Source organism: Chaetodon trifascialis, chromosome 13, assembly GCF_039877785.1.
Source record: "Chaetodon trifascialis isolate fChaTrf1 chromosome 13, fChaTrf1.hap1, whole genome shotgun sequence".
Lineage (NCBI taxonomy): Eukaryota > Metazoa > Chordata > Actinopteri > Chaetodontiformes > Chaetodontidae > Chaetodon > Chaetodon trifascialis.
The window spans coordinates 14,293,105-14,307,763 of NC_092068.1; the positions used below are offsets into that span (position 1 = coordinate 14,293,105).

At 42.2% G+C, this 14,659-nt stretch overlaps 1 protein-coding gene across 1 annotated transcript; it reads left to right on the forward strand.

Annotated features, from left to right (window-relative positions):
• Positions 1–1,115: 1,115 nt before the first annotated feature.
• On the forward strand, positions 1,116–14,245 carry prom2 (prominin 2). The gene is made up of 24 exons (XM_070978226.1): positions 1,116–1,249; positions 2,167–2,517; positions 5,721–5,785; positions 6,124–6,329; positions 6,530–6,650; positions 7,083–7,146; positions 7,273–7,362; positions 8,094–8,290; positions 8,964–9,038; positions 9,200–9,263; positions 9,359–9,515; positions 9,604–9,756; positions 9,861–9,984; positions 10,101–10,189; positions 10,696–10,780; positions 10,914–11,057; positions 11,170–11,238; positions 11,399–11,491; positions 11,606–11,659; positions 11,757–11,837; positions 12,551–12,619; positions 12,753–12,842; positions 12,962–13,074; positions 13,213–14,245. Exons 2-24 carry the CDS (start codon positions 2,256–2,258, stop codon positions 13,262–13,264), a joined length of 2,517 nt encoding a protein of 838 aa, XP_070834327.1. The 5' UTR covers positions 1,116–1,249; positions 2,167–2,255; the 3' UTR covers positions 13,265–14,245.
• Positions 14,246–14,659: the final 414 nt, after the last annotated feature.

The window sequence follows — 14,659 nt, forward strand, 5'->3', positions numbered from 1 at the left end:
AGCACAGAATCATTGAGGACAATGACTGCGTGAGAGCATTGCAAGGCCTCCATAAGTCTTCACATGCCAAAGCCACTTGGTAAGAGCTCTCTTAGTGGCAGATTAAAGGATCATCCTGTAATTAATGAGTTTGGATGGAGGTGAACTGAGGATGAGTGATAGCCAGTCACCTGATGAGGGAAACAACAGTAGAGAAAGGCTATACAACTCCTTCCTCTTGGTTTGCATCAGTCGAGTTCAGAAAGGGAAATCAGATTTCTGCTGGTTGTACCTTCCTGTTCTGTTTCACGCAGATGTATTTTCTCTCATCCCAGTAACAGAGGTGTGGAAGTTCTCACACTGAACGGTGATGAAAAGCATAAGAATAGTTGTCACAGTTTCGTATCTCCTACTTCGAAGTGGTGTCTCTGCAGAAGCAGGTTACAGGTAAGTAATAGCACTGTCTCCGTCTCGTCCTCGCTCAGCCTGTAGAGAACAATGGTTTGACTCTTGTGTCGGCTTGTTTGCTCGCACAGTTACACTGTGTATCCTCCTTTTTGACACTGCCGATAACATGGGGAAAATAGAACCTCTGAGCTGTTGCAAATAACGGTGACTGAAATATTTCTGAGAATTTCTTGGCAAGCTTTAGGCATTGTGTGCTCCCACAACTCCCTCTCCCAAGTGTGTCTTTCCCAGCTATCTTGGCCTGCATATTTGGGCTGTGTTGTTACTTGTTTTGACACCACACCAGATGTGGACTGATTTGCTTGTCGAGTGCATGACCGAAAATTACCTTTCGTATCCAGCATAAAAACCTTTTATCAGAGGGAATAGACCAGATTTTTCTGGAAATTCATTTTGCGCTTCCTTGTTTCCCCCACTCTAAACCCATGCTGCAATATAACTGCTATTTGCATAATTGTTCCTACCATGAGGAAAAAGTGGGGTTGTTGTCAAGCCTACACACTTCAGAATCCTAGAAAGAAACATTTATTTGCTTCCTTATGGCCACTCTCATTCTTCCCCACGTTGCTGCCTCCCTCTCTCCGTGTCTGCCTGTAAGACCCTCCCTCTCTCCCTCTCTCCCTCCTCTCCCTCCCTCTCTTCTTAGTGCCAGTGTTCTCCAGGCGAGCACACAGTCAGCGACAACTTGTCAGCTGGAGCAGAGCATATCAGATTTCTACAGGACTGTGAGACTCATACACCCCTGACTGAATTAGAGAAGATCAGAGCAGCAGAGCTGCCCTTCACTGTCTGGCCAAAGAAGGTGAGTTGACTGAAAAGAAAACAGCTACATGTTCCCTCAGCTCTCCTGTGTCTACATTTGGTTTTCTTCTACATATCTATTCCTTCCCTATTTGACCTCTTTTCACTTTTTACCCTCTCACTGCTGCTCACATGCTCTTACCTTGGCTAACCAGGTCAGATGTGGATGAACTACTCAGACAGTTTGTTTCCAGAGTCCCAGTATGTACAGTAAATATCCTCAGGCTGCTGTGTGTTCGGTTAAGGATCATGTCCATACAGAGACGCATTTCTGTGATTTCAACAGCTTGCTTTAACCATAAGAGGAAGTAGATGTGCTCATTTGCTTTAGGGCCTTACCCTTGTTAAGTTATTTGCTTATGAGCGATATACCTGCAAAAGATATCCGGTTGATAAGCATGTTTTTAGAAATAAGTGATATCCATATATTGTGCTGGAGTTTCGTGCAGGCAGAAGATGTTTCCTCTCTTGTTCTAATGTTCTAAGTGTTTTACAATTCTGAGAGACAAGCATGGGTTTGGATAAACAGATGTAATGGAGGTATCTGAGGCAGCTTTTCTGTGTTTACACTGTGAACACAGAGGTGACACCCCTGCCAGACATGCTTCATCTGTCAGTTGTTCCCAAGACTTTTCCTGTAACTTTTAAATGTCAGCACCCCCTGTGCTCCATGACAGAAAACATAGAAGCATACAAGAGAAGCTTAAAGGGCGCTGTTGTTCTCAGACATAAAATACAAAATATCATTGTTCTGTTTCTTCTGCAAAACAGTTTTTTTCTGTTGTTGCCATTTTGTAACGAATTGCGCGGCGACCTCTGTCTCTGTGACTCAGTCTGTGGGTTTCTTCTCCAATCTGTAATTCTCCCGCCTCGTATGAGTGTGTCATTGTATTCTCTATGTTTTTTTCTTCCCTTCAGACGCAGATGAAGCTTGTGCCATGAGGTGATCACTCTATAAAACCTGTTTTGTCCAACCAAGTCTTTCCCCACCCGTCTCACCTGTAGACATGGGGCTATGTGAGAGTATAAGGGGTTGGCCGTGGCAGGGTAGCGCTGCAGTGTTCAGGGCTGGAGTAGGAGTGCTGCTGCTGGGGCTCAGCCTGGCCCAGTCTGTCCCTCCACGCGCGACTTGCCCAGCAGCCGCCGCCCCACATAGCCTCACCCAGCCCCACTACCAGGACACAGCAGGGGAGGGCACCATTGTGGGTTTCATGGCAGCTCTGGTCCAGTCCTTCCTGCGCACTGTTCAGCCTAACCCCTTCCCTAAAGGTCAGTGTCGTCAGTATTACTCACTGAGCAAACATCCTGAATCTTTGATGCACAGAACTCCATCTGTTTACTCTGTTTGAGGACATTTATGTAGCTCACAGGGCAACCAGGTGCTATTTCAATCTCGAATCTTTTGGCTTTTATGCTATCTTCTATCCCCAGGACAAATGTGACACATCACACTTAACCTTCACATCTGCCCTCGAGCTAATAATGCTCATACAAATAAGACGACAGGATTGGTTAATCAGTAAGCTAATGGAAATTCTTGTATTTGGCCAGTCAATCTTTAACCTTTATTCCCTGTTCTTTCAGCATGATGTTTCTTGCGACTCAGATTTGCGACTCACCTGTGGTCTTTTGTCTGTCCCTGCGATGTGTTGTAATTGCTCCATAAACACCTCTCTGTTTTGTACATTACTTCCTGCTTGGTATTGGTTTCAAAATGTAAAACAGATGGACACAAGAACACGCCAAACAAGCTTTGTTTGAAGTCATTGTACTCATCATGTTGGATATGGTGGTTTTTATGTTGATATTGTGAATGGATTTCAACCAGCAGCTGTTTAATGAGATAAAAGGATCTTTATTTCCTTCCATGTCAACAGTAAGTGCTGACAGTGATTTGGACACTGTCTGCAATTGCTCTATAATAAGGCAAACGCTTTGATGGCTCCTTATAAACGGTGGATTTCTGCTTCACAATAAGCCACTAAGCTAAATTTTAACTCTGTGGAGTTCTTTTGGACAGGTCAATCATTAGGGCTCATTCTTGATGAAGAGGAGACACTACAGGTGAAAAGGATAAAAATGTAACCAATAGATATAGTTGGAATTACAAGTTTTATGAAATTTTAGGCATTATCTAATTAAATATGAGCAAATTTGCATTTCCATTACAGATATCTGAACACTGGATAAAACTAGGCTCAAAAGTCATTTTTTTGACATGTTTGAGTCAAACGTTTTTACCGAGGGAAATTGGGATATCTCTTTTTATCACTTCATAAATCAGAAATTACTGTCAACAGCCATAAAAAAGGGAAGAAAATGTGACAGAAATCAGGCTGTGAATGATGTATGAATTCTGTAAAACCCTCGAGAATATAGACTGGAATAAAACTGGAAAGTCTAGTGCATTTAAGTGCTACTGAAGTGGACATTTCTGGCTAAGAGTATGAGGAAAAACAAATTTTGAGAAAGCTGCCTTTAAAGATATGCATTGTAAAATTCCATTTATTTTTATACAAACAATAAGAAACGACAGGTGAATAGGGTAAAAGTAGATATTACCATGAAATGTCGACAGTTATTATTTAAGTTAAGTTTTCTGAAATGTTATATGCAAATGAGGTATTATCTATTAATATGCACTAATTTGCATTAAAATCCAGAACCGAAATCTGAACGAACAAAAATACCTAAATGTGTATTTTGGGTATTTTCTCTCCACTAGTCTGAAAGAAGACATGTGGTGGAAGCAAAATAATCCAAAAAAATTGACTGATTAGTCAAAAAAAAAAAAAAAGTTATGCTTTCACCAATGTGTTATACACCAACCAAAAAACAGACCCTTGTCTCAAATGTAGATTCATGATCTAGCTAAAATGTGACAATGTGACACATTTTAAAAACATGAACCTTGATAAAGTGTCTTAAAGGTCCAGTGTGTAGTATTTAAGGGGATCTATTGGCAGAAATGGAATTTGATAATCACAGTTGTGTTTTCATTAGTGTAACCTATAATCACATGTTCTATTTTAATCACCTTAGAATGAACTCTATGTTCACAGCGGGAGTAGTCCCTCTTCTGTGAAGTCTGCCATGTTGTACCGCTGTGTTTCTGCATTAGTTTCTACAGCTCTAGAGAAGGCCTTGTGTGTTTTTTCATAGTTTTAGCAGCTGCTTTAGGGAAGGGTGAGGGGAGGGGTGTTCACTTGGCTGCAGTCTGCTCTCTGACCACTAGATGTCTTTAAATCTGACACACTGGACCTTTAAACTTGGACTTGATGGTTGATGGCTGCTTATTCATTCTAATGTAACCCATGAATGTTTACTGTCGAAAAACAGAATTGGACAAGCCATGCAGTGGTTAGATTTAGATTATGCTTTATTCTTCCTATTTTCAAACTGTGCTTGACTTTTACAAAAGAGAAGGAGGAAAAGAGGAATAAGCCACGAGTCTGGCAAATGTAATGGTGTCTAACACTGAACTGTGAACATCGCAAAAACAAGGAAATAGCAGGACTGAGCTGCGATCATTACTCGCAGTTCTGATTTAGCTGCATCTTGGCTTGCAGACATATCCACAAACGTGATGGCCCTAAAAACCTGTAACAATACAAAATAATGCAGAAAGCCAATAACAAGCCCATTGCCGTTGGACCTTTTACTGGCAGTAAACCGGCAGACATGCTAACAGTTACAGCTCATGATAGAGCTGACAAAGTTTAATCCTTTCCTCAGAATTTTCCTCTTGTGTTTTAAGTTTTTGAAAGACTTCAAAAAAAAAAAAGACACCACCCTCCAAATTCTTGAGATACCGACTCTTATCTTAGAGCTTCATGCAGACTGCATCAACATGCAGAGAAATGCAAAGCTTTTGAAAGTCTCAAGCTCACAGTAATATTATATATGTAATATCTGTTCACACCTCACTGTAATTCACAGAGACTCCAGCAGAGATTGGTATTAAAAGTAATGCACTTTAAAGTAATACACGGGAGGGTAAAAAAAGGGAAATGCAAAGCAATGAGGTGAAATGCAAATTTCCAGGACATGGCAGACTGCAGTCTGATGTGACAGGCAAACGGTGAGAACTACACAGATAGTTTGTGTGAAGGACACCTGAACCTTTTCCTCCCTTCTCAGTTACCTGCGCCTGTGTTTTGTGATCAGGGGTCTGTGGGAACATAAAGAGCAGGTTTTGTGTTATTATTTTTTTGGTGTGTAAAAACATAATCTCTCCCAAAAGCTGTCCTGGTTTCCAAGTAACCACAAGTTGGGGGTGTCAGATTTCCACTTTTACAATGAGAGAGATTAAAATGTTTGTATGGAACACAGGACACTTAATCCCCACCAGCCTGGCTTTTGTACATGGATAACTAGGACAGGGACTGGCAGCGTAGGATAGAATTAGCCTACTACTCAAAGTAACTCAAAAACAGAGGCACAAAAAACCCTTCTCTCTGTTTTCTTTCTAGATCTGATCCTGAAAATAGTCAAGGACATTGACCAGGTGCAGTCAAATCAAGAACTCATCAAAGAAGTGAGTGACTGTGCATGAGTTTCACATATTCCAGGATGTTGGAATAAACTGCTGACACACCCTCCTTAGAAATCCCCGGAGCTGGTAATCTGAGAAGACTTAATGTAAAAGCAGCTTTGTGCATATGACTGAAGTTACTGAGACTCTTTCATCCACTCTGATTGTGGACTGTCACCACAGTAAAGTAAAACTACCGTTTGGTGATGTGTCACTGTGTTTGACGTCACAACACACCACAACGACCTGCCTCTGTTCTGCCATCAAGGCCTTGAAATTGATATTTGTGCCATTTTAGTTGTAATACATATCATCTGTGTGCATGTGTGTTTTGTGTACAGACCCTGGTCTACCAAGTGGGTTTCCTGGTGTGTGTAGCCATTGGCGTCCTGTACATCGTTCTGATGCCCATAGTTGGTTTCTTCTTGGCGTGCTGTCGCTGCTGTGGCAACTGTGGTGGGAAGATGTACCAGAAGCAGACATCCTCTATTCACTGTCGCAGAAGAACCCTCTACTGGAGCGCGCTCATCACCACAGTCATTATCCTGTGAGTGTGCGTGCATCTGTGCTCTCATGTGTGTTTTTGAACAGCATAATGATGTGTTATCTGAAATTAGCATCGAAAAAAGACAGCTTGAATATGCATGCCTCACTGCCTGTGTGAATCTCCCTTGGATTGACTCTGTGTTCAAGACACAAGTTTAATTGTGTCTCTGAATATGTGTGTGTGTGTGTGTGTGTTTGTAGTGCCGGAAACATATGCATGTTCAAAAGTAATGAAGCCCTCAATGTGAGCGTGGACCAGAGTCCGGTGGAGCTCAATAAAACTATAGACAACATCAACACCTTCCTCAGTGCGGTGCCTCAGGTGAGAGAAACCCTCTTGCTGATTAAAGTGCATGTATGAGTGTGGAAATATACAAAGGTCAAAGGTCTGGGGAGGTCTTATTCTTTATCAGTGATGATGTTAAAACCATGAATGACTTTGTTGTCACATGATGTCCTGCACCTCTGCCATCAATGTGCTGTGAGAACAGACCCCCATCTCTCCAGTCAGTCCACTGATTAATGGCCAGCGCTGCGCTCTGCAGTGTCAATAGGCTTATCTCAAGATACAAGAGAGTGGGAAAGGGTTGGAGGGAAAGACAGGGTCATGTTCTGTTTGTTCCTGTCCATTTTCAAAAGCTGCTTTGCATGATTAGCTCATGGAATCAGTCCTTGACATATTCTAGTTTGTAATTCAAGCCATATCTTGTGTGCACAGTTTGAAATAGTTTGTTTTTCCTCTGCCTATCTCCAGCAAGTCGACTATGTGGTGAATGAGAGCTACAAAACTGTACAAGAGGTTACCAGAAACCTAGATGGTAAGAACAGGGAACTAGTAATGTAAAAATGGAGGAATGGGTTTCCCTCTTTCTAACCACTGTGATGCAGTTTCTGCTCTCATCACATGATTAAGCATCTCACTCCTGTTTGTCTGAATAATTAAGGCATTGGATCTCAGTTGGGAACAGAGATCCAGGAGAGGTTCAGAGGAACCCTGGACCCAGCGCTGCGCTCAGTTAGACTTCTGGATCAAGGTATAGTGTACCTGCACGCTCTGTGCTGCTTCAGTCTGAGCATGTAAATGCTTGTGTACAAATTTGACTGGAGACCAGTAATCTGCTCATCAGTACAGTGTGCACTGCATTTCACTTCTTATGCCTTCAATTAATGAATCATTTAATAGAAAAGGAAAGAATAGAAAAGACATAAACAGAAACATACAGAAATAATTAGAAAGCTGAAATGAAATGCAGCTATATAAAAGGGGTCTTTTGTCTCAGAATCCAACTACAAACTGAGGCCACGTCAAGGACAGACAGATAAAAATGTAATCAAATAATAACAAAACATATTTCTCTTCAATTCAAGTAGTTTCATTTCAAGTTTTTATTTATGCTGCTGTAATTCCCCATTTGCCACCTTGATAAGTTAAGTGCTGATTCATAATTTACTTAATGCATTTCTTAACACTGCATGTCTGCTCTGACACAGAGCAGGCTCAATAGAGCAATACGGAAAATATTTTTTATGCTTCACTCAAAGCAGCTGGATAATATCTCTCTTAAAAATCAAGTTCCTGCTGTTCTCTCATAGCGCTCATGTTTTGTTTCAGAACTGCCTTTCATTTCAGCTTTTTAAATTGCTTGGGAATTCAAAGCAGCCTTCTTCCAAAAAGGCCACAGATGAATGTCTTAAAGTGATTATTATTTTTTAAACCTGTGCACATGCTGAGTAACAGTTGTCTGTTTTCTATTTGTGTGAGCAGAGACCATCAGCACCAACGTCAAACTGGACAAGCTGAACTCATCTTTGACCCAGCTGCAGTCCAGCATGGACCGCCTCCAGGCCAATGTCACTGCTGTTAAAAATCAGATCAATCAGACTTTATCCAATGCAAAGTGTATCAACTGTAGCGCCCTGAATCCAGAGCTACAGAAGCTAACACTGGGTACCTCCATCTCTGTAAGTATACTGGTTTTGCATAACACAATGTGATATTCCTGTGTTTTTTTCTTGGATGGATGAATTAAAAGAACAAAGGCAAATTAAAATGAGGTTGGTCTGCACATCCTCTCCTGTGAGCTCGCTGGTTTTATGCAAAGGAGGAGTTAGGCTCCACTGCCGAGATTACAAATGTGCTGACGTGCAGACTAAGAATCAGCCCTATTAGACATCCTCCTGAGGCAACAGGAAGGATCATTTATGCAATCAAACCATCTCTGACGCAGGCTGACATGACACACATGATAATAGCTCTTCATTTTTGGCTTTGTCAGAACAGCTGATTTGTCCTCCTCCCATCTGTTCTACTGTATTCCTCCTACACTCCACTAACTGTGACACATGCATACTCCCCCTTGCCTCTCCTCTCCTCATCAGTAGTTAAAGGAATGTGCTGTTTAAAATATGATCTTCATTATGACAAAGCAATAAGACATTGACCAAAATTCTTCTTTTTTAATTTTTTTTAAATCAGCTTATTGAGTTGTGGCTCTTTCATAACCGCAACGAAAACTTCTGTTTATTTTTGTTGAAGTCTGCTGCCCCCTGCTGTTAGTTTAAAGCATAACACGTGCTTACATGTGACTGCTGGTCACAATGGTCGCACGTGTGTGACTCATTTTGCTCTCCACAGAGTCCCAGCTTGAACGGGCTCCAGTCTGCAGTGGATAATATCAATAAAACAAACCTCAAGTCCACAATCAAAGAGGTCAGTGACTTCTCACAATCAGAAACATGCTCATATTATCAGTTTTCATAATATTATTCTTGTCTTCTTAGCGAATCTGAAATGTGGACACACAAATGCAACATTTCAAAAGTATTCACATGATATTATGAAAATGAATGTTCTGCTTATCTTCATTTCAGGTGGAGGACTATTTCAACAGCATCCCCCAGAGGGTGACCAATGAAACCAAGGATGTAGTTCAAAGTGAGTGAGTACAGTTACTCACAATACTTTCTTAACAAACTTCTAAGATCACTTTCATAACAAGTGTTTTTGTGTGTATTTGTGTGTATTTGCAGACAGCAAGCAGCTGCTGGGTGACATTGAAAAACAGATTTCGCAGGTTACCAATGACATCCCTTTATCTGCTCTGACCAACGTGTCCGGGACTCTGGACCAGGTGCAGAGAGAAATCGGCAGGGTCACGCCAGAGGTCGAGAGAGCTGAGCAGATTAGGTAAAAAGCCTGGATGTTCAAGTCTTATGCGTGTGATCAATACAAGAAAAAGCCAAAAAGCAGTCATCATGTGTTTATGCTTCTCCAGATGGGGAGTGGGTCTGCTCCTGTGCTGTGTGGTCCTCCTGGTGGTGGTGTGTAACCTCCTGGGTCTTGTCCTGGGCCCTCTGGGTCTGACATCCAAAGCAGACCCCACAAAGCGCTCCTGCACGGCGGATTGTGGAGGCACCTTCTTCATGATGTGAGTGCTGGGTTGTCACATTGTTTTCCGTCACATAGCCCATCTGTTTGAACCGCTTCGCCCCCTGAGCTCAGGTTTGATCTCTGACCCGGATGTGATTGCAGGGGTGCAGGTTTTAGCTTCCTCTTCTGCTGGCTGTTCATGATAGTGGTGCTGGTGCTGTTCCTGCTGGGTGGGAACATTTACAGTCTGCTCTGTCAGCCCTGGAACAATGGACAGCTGCTAGAGGTAGCAATACTAAAACATATGCACACACCTATATGTGGACGCATCAGAAATACAAAAACGCTGCAGATGTGTGTTCAGTGTCTCAGTGTTAATATTACTGCCTCTTCTCTCCACAGTTAATTGATACTCCAGATTTAATTCCAGGGTTGGAGATCGGTCCAGCACTGGGATTAAAAACAAACATCAGTATCCCTGATGTCTATAGGTATGTGATGCCACTTCTCCTCTCCCACTGGAACAAATGCATACACACATCTGTTCTACACCCGTCCATCCCAGAAGATAAAAATATGCATCATTTCTTCTTCCTTTTTTGTCCTCTGCTTGTCTAAAGTCAGCAGGATTCAGAAAGCACATTAAATCCATAAATGTAATCAGGTGCTTGCCTTTGTGATCCTCTCTGCACATTATGTGTATTCTCTATACTTTATCCCGTGAACTTTTGCACACTGCTTTGTCATTTCATCCTCTTTGTTATAAGCACTGCTCAGCTCTTTTCATTTTAAAAACAGACATATTTTTATTACTGTTTTCATAGTTTGTTTCATGCATTTCTCTTTTATGTTTCTCAACTTTTGCAGTACTTTTTCTTTTGTTTGTACTTTTTCTCTTACTGTGTTTATTGCTGTGCACCAAAATGCCAAGGACAGTTCCTTGTATGTGAAAACTTTGATGGTAAACCTGATTCTGGCTTGATGTTAATGTTGACAGAGACTGTGAGAAAAACCAGCCTCTGTGGACGACACTCCACTTGTACGAGATTGTAAACCTTGAAGACCTGCTCAATGTGTCCAAAGTGAGTCTCCTGAGAAACCGGGAATAACTTTAAACATATGTTGAAATTCTTGGTCTTTGAGTGATCTAACCTGTATCATCACTTGTGCTGTTCGTGTCCCTCTCTCATCCCCCTCTCTGTCGGTCACACGCAGTACACAGAGCAGATCCAGCAGTACTTTGAGGATTCAGACATCACTCTGTCCACCATCACTCTCCTGAGCCCTGAAGTGAAAAGCCAGCTCAGCAGCCTCTCCTCCACGGCTCAAGATTTTGACTCCACTGCTATCACACAGCAGGTAGGCATTATTAATGGGCTTCCATGTATCTCTGAGCGGACGTACTGTTGTTACATGTTTCCATGTGGAACTGTGTAATTGTGATCCTTTGTTGCTTGCTTGTCTCTCTCAGCTGAACAACATTTCCAGCATCAATCTGAATACAACAGCAGATGAACTTGATAAGCTCGCTAACCATCAAGTGAGTCACAAGAAATTGACATAAAACATAATCCTCTGTTAATATTTTACACTTGACTCTGCTTTTCTGCGCTGTAAACACATCACATGACTCCTAACTCAATAAGTGTTTTTTGATGCCCACATTCTATCTACGTAACCAGCCATTTTCTTATTGCTAGAAGGACAATAATATTAAAAACGAGCTCCAGAATGAGGCCAGGGACCTGAGGCTGATCCAGTCTGACATAGAAACAACCATCACCCCACAGCTGGTGAGTAGTTCGCCCTATCTCGACTGTCATCTCTCCTCATTCTGGTTCTCCTTTTTCCCCATGTTGGTCATCCATCTGAATTTAAACATAGACATCTACTGCTTTTGCCCTCAGGAAAACCTCAACTCGACCATCAGGAGCCTTCGATCCACCGTCGAGAAAATCAATGTGAATACACCGTCTAACACCTGGAACTGCCAAGAATAAAGATCATTCTCCTCTCCCTCGTTCTGCGGCTTATTCCTCTCCTCTTTGGCTCTTCTAGGGAACAGTGGGGGAGGTGCTGAGCGACGTGGAAGTGGCGCAAGACTTCCTCAACACAAATACGACACAGATCGTGGAGACCGTGAGTAGAGCCATGAGTCACATGAGGTAGAAGAAAAAGTGCTCCATGTGGTCTGTTAATGCCTGTGCTCGGTCAGTCATCTAGCCAGAGGGGGGCGAGGGGGAGGTGCTGTGGCCCAGTGAGTGCGGGTGTGCTGCTTGTAGTTGAAACAATACGTTTGTTGGTTCCACATCCACAGGGCATAGATTACATTTAGGGTGCAATCGTGTTAGTCGTCAGTTGTAGTCATGCATGCTTTGAAGTGAAGCAGATGTACTGAAGGGTCCGGGATGACCTTTAGGGACCATTTTATTTGTTAGGTCCAGCTTGTGGGGCTGAAAACTGAACATATCACACCAGTTCTTCAGCGTCTGCACTAGCCTCTAGTGTGTTCTTCTGCCATGTGAAGCCTCATCTGATGTTCTGGGTCCAAACTAAACATGGAGAAACAACAGACTGTGATGACTTTTAAATCCACTATCTTTGTCGACACATCCTTTAAATTTTAACGCTTTATGCGAAGTACTTTGAATGCTATATGAATATACTTTCCTAATTTTCTTGCCTTGCCTAATCATAATGCCATTGCCATTATTTACGGGTCACTTCAGAGGATTTTACCCAGAATTCCACTTGCTGAGATGGCCAGGCATTCCACTGATTCCTCATGACTCCCCACTGTAAAGCAGGGAGAATGTGTGGAATTCACTCTGCTCTCTCTCTCTCATTCCCAGGAGAGCAGAAAGTTTCTGGACTGTCAGCTGCATTACTTCGTTGTTTACGCTGACTGGGCCAACCTCACGGTAAAGTCTGTTCAGATTTTTTCCACTTTTAACATACTTTGCATGCACTTAAAGAGGATTAAGTGTGTGTCCAATGATTTTTTTAAACAAATGACCTTTTTGCACAGTTACTGATGTGTGCGTTCTCTCTCAGATCACGCAGCAGGTGGGCCGCTGTGGGCCGGTGGCAGGAGCTGTGGACTCTGTTGAGATTATCCTTTGCTCACACATGGTGGAGTCTCTGGTGAGGATCTGATGCGTTTAGCCCCACACCTACAGCCTAATTGATGGAAATACTATAGTTTGAGAAAATTGCTTTCCTTTGGTCTACATAGTATTCACTCATTGTCTCTGTCTCTGTAGAACGCGTTCTGGTTCAGTCTGGGCTGGTGCATGATCTTCTTCATCCCCAGCATCATCTTGTCTATCAAACTAGCCAAATACTACAGGAGAATGAAGTACTCTGACGCCTATGAGTAAGTAACACAAACAAAAAAACGGCAAACAAGCGTGTACTGGATCTGATTACACACTAATGTATTCATGAATTGCATGACTAATTTGTTTGACTGTACCAGCCTGCCTTTGACTAACATTAATGTCTCTATATCCAGCGACCGCATAATCATGAACCACATCCCGCGGCCCCAGATGAAATTCACCTGAGAAGACAGCATATGTGCATCTTTAAAAGACTGCAGGCACAACTGTGGCATCGCTTGACAAAATCAAAACACATGGTGCACTCCTGCACAGATGTGGCACATTCTCGCTCTGGGGGAAAGTCTCAAGCTGAAAAAAAGGGTTGGGTTACCTACTGTTTTAATTCCGTTTTTCACCATAAGGTGGAGAAGCAAAGCCACTTATTAAGGGACGGCAGGGGTCATAAAATGCATTTCATACACTACGTGCAGTATCTTTGAACTGAGCTCAGGAGGACACAGGGCGTAAGGGAATCTGCAGGGATTTTATTTCCATCGTTTTGTTTGTTTTTATTGTACTACATCAGTGATTTGGATGCATTTGATGTGATGAACTGTGAGCTGCTGCTGGATTCTGAATTGTCAAGCTGATTTTTGGTGACAGTTGATCACATTTACTTGGTTGTATGTAGTCATGTTGGTGTGCAGTGCTCTCAGAGAAGGCAGCAGTGTTGTCACAGTGCCAACTGGCATTTGCGACGTGCCAGCCTCTGCTTGTACACTACAGAGGTTTGGCAACCTAAGTCCAGTGGGAAACACTTTTTAATGAAATTCTTATTTACACTTGCACTAGTATTGGAAATCAAAGCACAATTTCCTACATAAATCATGAAATGATTACCTTTTTTTACGTGCCAGCTGTGACTGGCATAACTGATGCCACCACATCACTGCCGCTTGCAAACTACACAATGCAACTAGAAAGTGTTTTGATACCGTTCTCAAATATGTTGATGTAAATATTGATTTTGTCTGATGTGATTCGTGATCAGCTAATGATGGTTTTTGTACTTTGTACCACTTTGTACTCAATTGTAGATTATGTTTTACTTCTCTGTTATACAGCACTTTATATGGTCTGTTTGCTCAATGTGATCAAAAAATGGGAACATTTCTGCCCGCTGTTGTGAAAACTACTGTAAGTAAAAACTGTCACTGAGTCTGCAGTGCATTTTTCAACCTTTTAGCCGTAACATGAGAAGAATCTCACAGATCAGACGGTGTCCATTTTCCATGCTACCCATGAAAGGACTTTACACAGTGTACATTTGTAGGCCAGTACGTCCCCCTGGATCCTACACGAACCTTCATCACACTGTGACTGCATATTTAAGTCTCTGTGCTGTCCCACAATTAATGTGTGACAGTGAAATGCAGCAGTCATCTTCTAAATCGACCGCACAGAGGTTCACAACAATGCAAATCCAGCTTTTCTCTTTGGCGTTTGCATACTGTTTGCATCAATGATGCATCCGACCCTTCAGCATATAAATGAAATCACGGCCTTTGGGGGAAAGCATCTATTTAAGATGATGTTGATGATCCATACACCATTTTATAGTCCAATCATGCGAGACAA

Coding starts and splice junctions, on each gene's coding strand:
- prom2 (XM_070978226.1), top strand. CDS start 2,256: ATGGGGCTATGTGAGAGTATAAGGGGTTGGCCGTGGCAGGGTAGCGCT. Junction 7,147..7,272: donor GGTTACCAGAAACCTAGATG/GTAAGAACAGGG, acceptor TGAATAATTAAG/GCATTGGATCTCAGTTGGGA. Junction 11,660..11,756: donor CCACCGTCGAGAAAATCAAT/GTGAATACACCG, acceptor TGGCTCTTCTAG/GGAACAGTGGGGGAGGTGCT.